The following is a 13,613-nucleotide window of genomic DNA, read 5'->3' on the forward strand; positions in this document are numbered from 1 at the left end:
ATAAAGGCTTCAAGTAGTGCCTACACACAAAAAAAAGAAAAGAACCCAATAGCATCTGAGGAAAAACTTTCTTTGAGAACCTTTATTTTTAAAAGTGTGAATCAATAGGCTCCAGTCTTGTTTGATTTCCGACTCTCTTTAGATTATTTCGGTTCTACAGAATAAATACATTCAGGAGCAATGTGAGGGTAAATGATTGTTCTGATTGATGATGTTTGGACCCCCGTATTATTTTGGAATCCATTGGCTTTCATTGTTTGGAAAGCTTAAAAAATATTTCCAATATATCCAAAGTTGTGTCATGAAACTCTAGATGGTGCAGTACAATAGGTCTAACTCAATCTGACATAATCACATCATTATCACATGGATTAGTTGATTGGTTCTTTTTGCATCAGCAGCCAATGAGCTTCCTGCTCAACATTCAAATACTTGGGTAGTGTTGCTGTTGCAGCACACTTCAGAAACCCTCCACCTTCCCCAGCTCCACCTGTATAAATCTGCTACGGGGTGATTCATGTATGCTATTTATGTCCAGCAATAAAATAAATACAGCTACACAATCTATTACTCTTGAAGACTTAACAGATTCACAAAATAAAAAACATTTATGTGAAAAATAGGCCAATTAGAGCTTTTGTTTTTGACATCTCTACATCACTATGTGGGAAGATTTGCATAACACCGACCAAATGTTCATGCAAAGAAAGAAAGCGTAACTTTTATTCTCTCTGTTGCCACCGCTGCAATGTCGTGGAGTCGCTGTGTGTTTTTGTTGTGAAAGCGAAACTACATGTTTGGTCTCCCAAAAGAGGACAAGACTTGAAATCAGTGGTTAAGATGTATTTCAACACTGTTCCAGAACAATCCAACCCAAATATTCAGATGTGTGCAGCACATTTTATGGAGGACGAGGAGGTTTCCTGAACCAGCCTGCAATGCATCTGTGCACAAAGGCTGTTTCTATAAAGTGGATCAGTTCATATATGAGTTGTCATGACAGAACTTCTTTTATTTGTCACGGAAAGCAGAAAGTTTTGCAGGTTTGGAATGACATTAGAGTGAGTACATTATGACACAGTTTTAATTTCTTAGATGAACACTTCTTTTAAGCACATGGTTGCTTCTGATTTCATTGTTCTTCAGTGTGATTTTCTTCTTGCTCTGCTTTCATTAAACATTATTTCAGTATTAGAGCAGACAACTTGTTTGGTTTAAATGAGTGAAATCAGATACGATACCATACAGAGATCAGCCTTGCTTATTGTGAAATGAATACTGTTTGTTCTTTAATGAGACTCCATTGGATCCAACAATTATGAAGTGTCTTGATCAGAAGATGGTGACTTAAACTTCCGCCTGCCCAAGATATCTGGAACATCTGCAGAAGGGCTAGAAGGAAAAATACACTCATTTATACACGCATAAGTGTGTATGCTTATTTCTCTCAATTGAATAGGCAGAGCCAAGTCAGGTTCTCATGCAACATAAATGACATTATGAGTGAAGACAGTGGTGTAAGTCACCATGACAACCACTTCCACAGCAACTTCTTTGTTGGTTGGAGACCAATAAGCTCATAATGGGGAGCGGTCGACACCTTTCTTTTTCCATGTTTTAAAAGAGCCGTATTCTATCAGAAAAGGCTTCTCAGATCTATACCCAGATTTTAAGATGTACATTAAAATCTGACGCCAACTCATGCAGGTGAAAGATGGCAGAAAATGTTCTCACTCTCACTACACTGTAGTGGTTATTATATGAGTGTAAAATGCCACAGAGATGGTCAATCAAAATAATGTCCTGGAAGTGACTGGCTCCTGGCATAGACTATAATGTTAGCCCAATAGGGGAGCAAAAGGCCTCTCGAAAAGCAAGTGGAAATCCCAATCACTCCGTTCCTCTAGTGAGCCACAAAGACGTGGGCTGTTTGGCACTGCTGCCTGCTAGAAGAATCAAATTACTCTCGGGCCCTAGAGAGAAAGACTGCCATATTGAGAAAGGGAATTCATTGTGTCGCAAATGTAATGAGGGGAGTATGTAATTTGTGTCTGGTATACCTCACTGTTAATGTAAAGTTATAAATATGTGAATGACAAAATGATTTACGCAGAACAAAGGCTGTAGAGATAAATTTTGTATTTGTAGAGATGTTTTTTGTTGTTGTTTTTATATATATATTCAGACTTTGAACGCATGTCTCACCCATCATCCTGTGAGCCCTCGGCTGCTGTAGGAACTGCGGTCTCCACAAATGCCCCCATTCGGCTTTTCGACCGCTCTACATTTAGCTGGCATTGAGTTCCTAAGAATGAGACAATGAAAGCAGGAATGCAATTTTTCTGTATTTTTACAAATTTCTGTATCTCCGATCTGAATAATCAGTCTAACTTTCGTAAATCCGTCCCTGTTGTCTTAATTCAAATAAATTAATTCAGCCATAAATATTAGTATTAAGAAGTATTGTAATTATACTGTTATTCTGTAAAATAAAATTATTATTATTTTTATTAAATAGTCATTTAATTTTACAATAGAGTAGTAAAATAAAATATTGCAATATTTCTGAATTGTATAATTTTACTAATTTATATCTAATTAGTATTAATAAGTATTGTACTGTTATTCTGTAAAATACAATTATTATTATTATTATTATTACTATTTTTAAATGTTATTTTTTTATAGTACAGTAGAAAAATACATATTTCTATTTTTTTATTTAATTATTTTACTAATTAAAAAATAATACAACACAATATTATTTGGGAAAATTATTATTATTAAATACTATTTTATTTTACAATATAATAGTAAAATACATATTGTAATAGTAATGAATTATATATTTTTTAATATTGCAATATTTCTTAATTGAATCAGTTTACTAATTAAAAAAAAACAATACAATAAAACAGTATAATAAATTATTGCAATGTAATATATATTCTTATTGATTTTTTAATTTTAATAATTGAATGTAAAAAAATCAATTATATTTTATTTAATATAATTATAATAATATCAAATACCTTTTTTATTTGAAGGAACAATGGCAATATCATTACTTATTGATTTGTTTAATTGTTTTAATTTAATGTATGGATATATTATTATTATTATTAGCATCATCATTATTATTGCATAGTTATACAGTTTTTTCTTCTTCTTTTGTCCTTGGCTCATCACATGCCTGAGAAAAGGCCATAGACACAGACAGAGACCAAATTATGAGACTGCTGTTCAATTGCTCGACGTGTCCCTGTTGTCCGTTTACATGATTCAGTGCATGACTGCTGTGTGCTCTGAGGGCACAATACAGGCAGTGAAAATTTAGTACATAATCATGCTTTTTATGGCCTTTCTCTGCAAAGCCACATGCATGCAGTTTCAAAGAATACCTTGAATTCACATAAAACCGAACATAAATGTATTTTCTCTGGGGGAAAAAAAACAAGATATCAATTGCAGGAAATGTGGCATCCTTTCAAATTAGAGCTTTTTCCTTAGATTATCAATCTACTCATCTGAACACAGATCTGGAAGCAGAAACAGATGTGCGGACTGAAGCAGGAAATGGCCAGGGAGGAGGCAGCAAGGACAAACATTAGCTGCATGATGGACACTGGGCTGGATCAGCAGTGATTGACACGTGTCAATGTAATTTCCACTACAGGGCAGAGAGTGAGCTTTCTGATTAACTAAATATGGTTTCCTGATACCCCATCTCATGAACTAAAAGTGTCCTTGTCAGGTATCAGACTAAAACCATGTTCCAAAGCACAGTTAAATCATATAGCTCATAAAAGTAATTCCTTCTACCCAGAAATCACCAGCACTGTCTGCAGATTATTGATAATAGCCCACAGCTAATATTAATGTTGGGGTACAGAATACTAATAAATTGTTTAAATGTATTATACATTTAATTTTATTATAAATTTGTTTATTAAAGTGATTCGTTTATTAAAGTGAGTAGTCTCAGAGATGGATTAAAACCATTGTCCCCACTAACACTAGTTTAAAGGGGTCATATGATGCGATATCATGGTTTCCTTTGTCTTTGGAGTGTTACAAGCTGTTTCTTACATATATAAGATCCGTAAAGTCACAAAGATTAAAGTCTCAAATCCAAAGAGATATTCTTTATAAAAAATTAAGACTTAACCATGCCATCCTTAAACACCTCATTTAAACATGCCCCCACAAATCGTCACTGCGTCACTGTGTGGGAAGATTTGAATAACGCTGCACATAAAAAACAAGAAACATGGTGCAACTTTGATTTTCGCTGTAAGGCAAGGCAAGGCAAGTTTATTTATATAGCACATTTCATGCTGTACATAAAAGAAAGTAAAATAATCATGAAGAAAAATAATAACAGAAATAAAACAAGCAATTTTAAAACTTTTAAAATGATTAAAACATTTAAAAACAGTTAAAAAATAAAATAAAATAAAACAGTGAAAATATAGTACAATCAGTTCGGACATTGCACAGTGCTCATTCAATAAATGCACAGCTAAACAGATGAGTTTTGATTCTAGATTTAAATGTGAGTAGTGTTTTAGCACATCTGATCTCTTCTGGAAGCTGATTCCAACGGCGGGCAGCATAGTAACTAAAGGCGGACTCCCCTTGTTTTGTGTGAACCTTCGGTATTTCTAACTGACTTGATCCTAGTGATCTGAGTGCTCTGTTAGGTTTATATTCAGTGAACATATCTGCAGTAAATTTCGGTCCTAGGTCATTTAGTGACTTATATACAAGTAAAAGAACTTTAAAATCAATCCTAAATGTAACTGGGAGCCAGTGTAAGGACCTGAGGACTGGTGTGATATGCTCAGATTTTCTGGTTCTAGTCAGAATCCTGGCAGCAGCGTTCTGGATGAGCTGCAGCTGTCTAATGGTCTTTTTGGGCAGGCCGGTGAGGAGCCCATTACAATAGTCCACCCTGCTGGTGATAAAGACATGAACAAGTTTCTCCAAGTCTTGACTGGAAACAAAACATCTAATTCGTGCAATGTTTTTTAAATGATAGTATGCTGATTTAGTATTTACTGCTTTGACATGACTACTGAAACTAAGGTCTGTCTCCAGAATCACACCAAGATTCCTGACTTGATTTTTAGTTGTCTGACCCCTATAGTCAAGGTATGCATTCACCTTGAACACTTCATCTTTGTTTCCAAATGCAATGACTTCAGTTTTTTCCTTATTTAACTGAAGATTCTGGCACATCAAACTATTAATTTCATCAATGCATTGGCAGAGGGAGTCAATGGGGCTGTAGTCATTTGGAGAAAAGGCTAGGTAAATGCAATTTGGTTCTTTCTCATTATTTGAATTAGTGGAAGCATATACAGGCTAAACAATAGCGGTGCAAGGATTGAGCCTTGTGGGACTCCGCATGTCATGGACGTCCACTTAGACTTATGCTCTCCTATACTCACATAATAGCCTCTCCCTTCTAAGTATGATCTGAACCATTTGAGTACCATCCCAGAAAGCCGAAACCCAGTTTTCCAGTCTCTCTAGTAGTATGTTATGATCGACAGTGTCAAACGCAGCACTGAGATCTAGCAATACCAGCACCGATATCTGACCTGGGGGGGTTTGTCAGTCTCTCAACAGTGGCAAAAAGAGTACGAGTGTTATTTAAGTTACTGTTTATAAGGAAGAAATTATGTCTAGCTGTGGCTAGTTTCGAATTAAAAGCATGAAGGCTGTCTTTATAGATGCTATAGTGAATTTCAAGTTTCGTCTTCCTCCACATCCGCTCGGCTTTTCTGCATTGTCTTTTCATAGTCTGAACTGCTGTTGATCTTCTCCAAACTGATTTCTGTCTGTTTTCTTACTGACTATTATTGGTGCAATATCATCAATAACATTCTTAACTTTTGAGTTGAAGGAATCAAGGAGAATATCGACAGAGTCTGCAGAAATGCTTGGTGTTAAAGATATAGTCTCCATAAATAGTACACTTGTGTTCTCGTTTATGCATCTCCTTCTGACAGAGACAGATCTAGATTCAGTGGTAGCAGAGATCAATATATCAAAGAGAATACAGAAGTGATCAGATAGTGCTATGTCCTTAGTAACAATGGATGAAATGTTTAGACCCCTACTGATGATTAGATCCAGAGTGTGTCCACCTTTGTGTGTGGGTCCATGCACATGCTGAATCAGGTCAAAAGTGTTTAGAACCATTATCATTTCTTTTTTGTTTCCTGCATTATCTATGTGAATATTAAAGTAGTGGTATTTTTGCAGGTCCCACCATGGAAGCTGATATTCCAAATACAATAAGGGGCTTAACATTTCCGTCACATGCTTGAGGTATTCGGCCAATCACAATGCACTGGATAGCTGCCTAAGCAGAGCACACCATGATTTTCAGAACGACGAGCTTCGTAAAAATCAACGCATTTCAATAAGACGGGGCAAGGAGGAGCAACAATAATGTACATTATGTGGAAAATACCGTAATGTGTTTTCTGAACTTTAAACTGCAGAAACACATTTCATTACAACAAATACACAACATAATGTTCTTTTAGCAACATCATATGACCCTTTAACACTTCTAACCCATGGGTACTCCTAGTTTCTGTAAATTAATAAAGTGAAAGTAAACATAATAAGGAATATTAAAGGGATACTCCCACCCAAAATAGAAGTTTTGTCATTAATTACTTATTAATTTCTTATGAAATTACCTAATAGGCTCTATTTTAGCTGGGACCAGAGCTTGGGACTTGTCACAGCCTCCTGCCTCAGATCTTGCAGGCAGAGAAAGTGTAAATGAGAAGCAGCGGATGGCTCTAAATTGACTTGAAGAATATAATCAATCTGAAATGATATCATAGGAATTGTGACATCTTTAACAGTCAGACTGGAAGCAAAAGGGGTGCATGTGTGTGTGAACTGGTTTGTGTGTGCATATCCATGTGAAACAGGCACTTACCCTCTCGTGTGAGTGTAGCTGTAGGCTGTTCGGCGGCTGGATTTGAATTTGTAGCCATCGGGTGCACTCTGAAGTTGCCTGAGAAAATTAGATGTTGTCATAATAGCCTGAGTGGTGCAACATGGTCTCTCATCACAAAAGCAAACAAATATCATGTTACACAACATAATCGAGATTGCCTCTTTAGTGAAATGTTATACAGTTTTTAAATATATTTTTTTTTTAAAAAGACCTCTAACAGCTTGCTCTATTCTTTTTCTATTCTATCAGGTTTTTTTTATTTATTATATTATTTAATTAAAATCCCTTGCTACGTGTACTGCGTTTAAGCTAACTGAGACTTGTTATAGCACTTACATATTATTGCTCTTTTGTTGTTTTTAATTGCTTCCATTGTCCTCATTTGTAAGTCGCTTTGGATAAAAGCATCTGCTAAATGACTAAATGTAAATGTAAAAGAATCATAGTTTACTCTGAAACTTCTGAAGGACCATTTGATACAGAAATATATTAAAATAGAAAACAGTACATTTAAATTGTAATAATATTTCTCAGTATTACTGCTTTACTGTACACTTGATCAAATCTATCTATCTATCTATCTATCTATCTATCTATATATATATATATATATATATATATATATATATATATATATATACATATATATACATTTACTTTATGTTCTAAACTAAATTAAATTCCTAAATTTGGAATTTTTAACACTGACATGCACTTTGAAATGTTATGGAGGCTATAAAATATAATATATGGTCTCACCTATATTGGGCAGTATGTGATGGAAGTTGAGCCATGCTCTTATGAATGGGTAGATTGAAATAAGGAGACCTGCAGAGCACAACAGATGTGGACTGAATCACTCACTCTGTGTTGTCATCGTCCTTCATGTCCTGCTGAAAATGCCTCCATGTTCCCATCAGTCTTAACCAGATCAGACAGCGTGGACATGCAAACCAGCACTAACTTGCATGAAACCTTCCAGCTGTTCTTTGTAGAGTAGGGAAATACTCAGCTCGAGTAGTACTGCATTTCTTTCTGCTAAATGGCTCCCTGAACTAGAGCCGCACACTAAAGACAGGCCCCATGCATATTGCATTACACAGCAAATTGATGACCAGCAATTTAAGCATTATTAAGAAAGCAGAAAGAAACTGATCACTTGTGAGCAGTGAATTGACACATAAAGGCATGCTTTTTGTTCTGCTAATGTTTCATGCAAAGTTTACACAGGCTTAAAGCGATAATTCACTAAGAAACAAACAATTGTGTCACCATTTACCCTTAAGACTTTAGTTAAAGGGATAGTTCACACAAAATGAAACTTCTGTCAGTAATTCCTCAACCTCATGTCATTCCAGACATTTAAACCAAATTTAGATATTTTGGGTGAAACCTGAGAGCTCTCTGACCCTGCATAGTCAGCAACGCAACTGATACCTTTTAAGGTTATAGTTAAAATAGTCCAATTGTACCTAACTGCATGTTTCACCACAGTTTCAAAGAGAAACGTCCACTGAGGGGTGCTAAAACACTGGTTCAATACGTGAACCCTGGCACATTTTTATTACGTTGAAATGGGTAAATATCGCTCTGTTTTTATTATGTTGCTTCTTGCACGTACTGTATTGCAGTGGTTCAGAATTCAAATATCCGGGGACTGTCGCTAAAAGTTAATGCTCTATCATGTTGGAAATATTCCCTACACCAGATCCCAACCCTTAACCTACCCGATAGTGTTAACAAATGCAAAACTGATATAAATGACCATTTGAACTTCCTTATATGCAGATTTGAACTGCTTTGTCGAACTGTGTTTACACAGGATTCAAACTGGGGCTCCTTGCCTCTCAAGTACAGCTCCGTACTCCGTGAGCTAACTTAACAAACTTACTGTCTATAAAAACCAACAGATATGAAGCTGGATATGTGCGATGCTAGCATTCAAAAGCATCAGTTTTCAAATCTCCCAACACATTAATATTGTTCTGAAGTCATAACATGATATTGAAGTAATTGTATTGCCAGCCCGAGATTCGAACCCACAACCCTAGGGTTAGGAGTCAAACTCTCTAACCACTAGGCAACGATTTCATCAAAGATATCTTAATTTGTGTTTTGAAAATTAAAGAAGGTCTAATTCATTTAGAACGACATGAGGGTGAATAATTAATGACAGAATTTTCATTTTTGGGTGTACTTTCCTTTTAAGATATATTTTTTAACGAAATCTAAGAGTTGTTTGTTCCTCTACTGAAAGTCCAGGTAATCATATATGAACTGCGCCTTCAAAGTTTTCTGAAGAGAAACGATTGCTTTATATTTTGAACAGATAGATCGATTTAGACATACGATCAACACAAAGGGCACATCACAAAACACGAAAGCTCAAACGTTTGTTTGTGATGCACAAGAACCAATGAGATCATGTGCCACACAAATGTGAAACACACAAGATTCCATGTTTTCCAAATATGATGCACTTTATCTATGTGTTTATATGTAATTAAAAACCTAAATTAAATCTGATTATCATATAAAGTGACAAAGTCTCTCACTGTAAAAAATCGTGCTGTAAAATAACGGTAAAATACTGGCAGCTGTGGTTGCCAGCATGGCATTTCATTTGGGAAACCGATTTCTTTAGTATTTATACGGTGTACGTAAGACTTATTCAATCAGTTCATATAGATTTGTTTATTTCTTTTTTGGATTGTCCAAAGTCTTAGGTTTAGAATGACAGTATTTTCATTTTAAGGTGAACTATCCCTTTAAGCCATCCACTCTAATTTGACATGCCTTCCCAAAACATATTTTATATCCTTGTGGCTAATGAAGGTGTGCAGCTGAGCTCTTTCTCTCCTGTCTGTCTCCTTGTGTTTCCAGACCTCTGAGGCTGCTGGCGAGACAGCCGTAGACTGCAGGGGCTGTGCTGGATTTTGATTATGCACCTACTATTCAAGCTGTGAATCAATTCCTGTTGGAAAAGGACGAGGCACTGCTGGCTTTGTGTTTTGGCCAATTTCTGTTATGAGAGGCCACTGGCAAGAATGATTGCAGCATGCTGAGGTCTCCTTCTCCACGTGTCTTGCTTACCCCCACCCCCACCATCCATTTTTCCCTTTCTAGCTCCTTTTTGTCATTTTTGTCCTCTAATCTCCTTCATTCTTTCTTTCCTAGCTCACCTCTGACTTATAAATCCATCGTGGTGGTTGATGCTTTAGAGTGTGGAGCTACAATCGATCTGCCCTGTTTGGCTGGAGACTTGTTCATGCACCAGTAAACACCCATGACAGCGATATCTCGATGAGACAATGTCAAGAAGTGGACTTTAGTCTGGGTAGAGAGGATATTTAATTGGACGCAAATGAAGGTGAAGCTGTGTACTGGTACAAAGGCTGTTGCCATGTTTGAATAGTCAAACCAACAGTATGATTGCAAGTGTGATATTGATTTTACACATCATTTCAGTGAACAAGAATTTAATAGTTAGTAGCTGAATACTAAATATACACTATATGGACAAAACTATTGAGACACACCTCTTAATCATTAAACCTAAATTAAATCAGACAAATTGCCACAAGTGTTCAAAACCAAGCACATAGCCATGCAGCCTACATTTACAAACATTTGTGGGGGAAATGTTTTTTGAAAACTGAGAATAAAATGTTTTAAATAATATTTTATATTAATAAATACTATAACAGTGTATAAATAATTGCAGCTATAAATATAAATGATGTAAAAAAAAATAATTTTTAAAAAGGTAACATTTTATTATAGGGACCAATTCTCACTATTAACAAGTTGCTTATTGGCATTAACATATTGTCTGATTAAAGCACATATTCTTAATGACCATATTCTACATCCTTAATCATACCCAATACTGAACAACTACCTTACTAAGTATCATTAAGCAGCCAATTAGATGTTTATTGAGGCAAAAGTCATAGTTAATGGTTTGTTAATAGAAAAAAATATATATTGTTAATTAAAAAATTACCTCAAAGCCTCCATTTAATTTGCATCCAACTAAATATGGCATCTACTCTGAGTTGTCAGTTTCCTGGTCATCTGACATGATGGTCAAATATAACGCACTTTCTGCAAGGGCCTAAACAGGTACTGTTGACTTTTCTCCAGCAGTAAACAATAGATCAAAGGCTACTTGTGTCTTGTGCAGCTCTATTGTGCCAGGGTCATGTGTAGATTACATACCCACCATCGTAAGAAGGTGGTTTGGATTACAGACCCGGATCAAATGATGGATGTGAATCTCAAGAGTGAATGAATGCGGGGGATACTTCAGTATACCTCTATATTGTGTAGAAAACATGTAAACATTTCCAAAATCCCTCTTCATATGGGATCATTGATGAAAAAGGCAAAGGATTATAATGTGAAATGGAGGGGTGCTGATATGGAGCAGAGATTAGATGTAGCGTTAAAAATGCATGACATGCAAAAGAGACTGCACTGTGGAATAGTCAGTGAAGCAGCAGAGCAAAACCTGGAGAACCCTGCCGATTCATACAGCAAATTCAATAAATAGTTTACAAAATGTCCAAGCTGCTCCTTGCTATACAAAACAAGTGAATGGGGACTAGGAGTTGTCAAGCTCTACAAAGTGCTTTTAATGTGCTTTTTGTCCTTTTTGGAGCTCAAGACAACTCCAGTCTTATATTTTGAGTCTTACAGCAGCTTTGTTAAAACTGACGTCTTAATCTACACCATTCATTCCTATTTTATGGAAAAGAGCAGCTTGGACATTATGCTAAACATCTTCTTTTATGTTCCACAGAAGAAGGTACTGTAAGCTGTAAAGGTGTGGAATGGCATCAGGGTGAATAAATGTTTTTAGAAATTTTAGAACTATCCCTTTAATGAACATATTTATGGTTTGTATTTTACTGATTGAATGCACTGTGTATTAAAGGCTATTGTACTACATAAAAGGTAAAAATTTACAGTATTTAATGATGGAATCCACCATTTCTATTCTAAATATACTGCAGATTTTTCTCATTATGTTATCTATGGTAGTTTTGGCCTGTCAGATGGAGAGAAATGCTACTTACCAAGCCCCCCTGCCCCGAGGAAGATGCCCCCCACAGCATCTGCATCACAGTCCTTTGACACACCAATGATGATACAACCTGCTACAATGCTGAGCAGGGCTGAGCCCACCCGCAGCCCATGGTACTCCCCAATACTGACTGCGTTCATTCAGCAGGTGGAACTCCCCACCTGCCCCGTCTGGCTGATCCACATGCGCCCCTTCAAAACCTGCATTCAAATCCACCAAGCATTCACAAAGGCAGATTACTGTATGAGAGTTTCACTGTTAGTGAGACGGGTTAACAGAGACTCTACTTTCTCCTCAAGGCTCTTCGTGCATCTTTAAACACTTGGCTCTGGTTACCTTGTCGGATTCATGCTTGTTCCCTTCAAAATTAATTTGGGTCTAATTGAAGGCGACTAATCATTTGAGTAGGAAGTCTAGGCCAGGCCTAACAGACCCATGGTACTTGAGATTTAATGCTGAATGGCAAAGGTCATGCATTTGTAGGCAAATTAACTCTGTTGAATAAAAGTGTGTGTTTGATCCCTACAATCCATTGTTGCATCCATGCATAATAGTGAGGTGTATTAGCAACAACATGACCCAGAACATCTCATCTCCACTGCTAATTCTAACCTAATAAACATGCACAAAGTAAACTGTAGGCAAGAACTTTTTATTCATCCATTTAGTTAATCTGAAATACATGTTTTTCCTCACTTTTTTTCTAATCCACTGTGTCAGAAATTGTGCACTTATTTTAAAATACTCATCTGCATAAAGGACTAAATTACCTGATGTTCCCAATCTCCTGCAGAGGATTTTTTTCAAGTGCTGCCTACGCAACAGTCAAAAGAAAATAATAAAAATAAAAACACATTGCATAACATGGGTTGAGATCATCGACAGACACTGTTTATCGATTTGCTTTATGAATGAAGCTAGGTTTTTTCCATATAGCGTAGATCTACCTTGTAGCAAGGTATAGTAGTATGAAGAGTGCAATGAAACCAGTTACTATCACTTGTCAAGTCAAATAAATTCACATTTTGTATAATACAGACTGTTTCAAAGCAGCTTCACACTTCGCAATTACACCTGCAGATTTCATATATATATATATATATATATATATATATATATATATATATATATATACACACACAAACAATTGGTATGTTGCTGCCTTATGTTAAACTGCTTTAAATTACTTTTTCCACATTAATCTGCAAAAAAAAAAAAAAAATTTAACATCTTTGCAAATGTATTAAAAATAAAAACCTTAGCCTAAATGATTCCATTGCATAAGTATTCTTCGGGACAGTTAACTTAGGAGCATTCATATTGTTTATAGATGTTACTATACTTCGGGTGAAGTTAAACTGTGGCAAATTCATTTGAATGAGCATGATTTGGAAAGGCAAACACATCTTAATAAAAGGTCTATAAGCTGATAATTCATATCAGAGCAAAAACCAAGCCCAGAGGTTTAAAAAAAATGCCTGTAGAGCTCAGAAACAGGTTTGTGTCAAGCAACACATCTGAGGAAGAGTTCAGAAA

The 13,613-nt window shown here is 35.9% G+C and overlaps 1 protein-coding gene across 1 annotated transcript; it reads right to left on the bottom strand.

The window, feature by feature from the left end:
• Positions 1-1,153: 1,153 nt before the first annotated feature.
• On the bottom strand, positions 1,154-12,806 carry LOC127951668 (kinocilin-like). The gene is made up of 5 exons (XM_052549681.1): positions 12,070-12,806; positions 7,748-7,816; positions 6,968-7,045; positions 2,206-2,305; positions 1,154-1,392 (listed from the first exon to the last, which is right to left on the bottom strand). The coding sequence occupies exons 1-5, from the start codon at positions 12,215-12,217 to the stop codon at positions 1,317-1,319; spliced, it is 471 nt and encodes a 156-aa protein (XP_052405641.1). The 5' UTR covers positions 12,218-12,806; the 3' UTR covers positions 1,154-1,316.
• Between the last annotated feature and the right edge of the window lie 807 nt (positions 12,807-13,613).

Source organism: Carassius gibelio, chromosome B2 (genome assembly GCF_023724105.1).
Source record: "Carassius gibelio isolate Cgi1373 ecotype wild population from Czech Republic chromosome B2, carGib1.2-hapl.c, whole genome shotgun sequence".
Classification (NCBI taxonomy): domain Eukaryota; kingdom Metazoa; phylum Chordata; class Actinopteri; order Cypriniformes; family Cyprinidae; genus Carassius; species Carassius gibelio.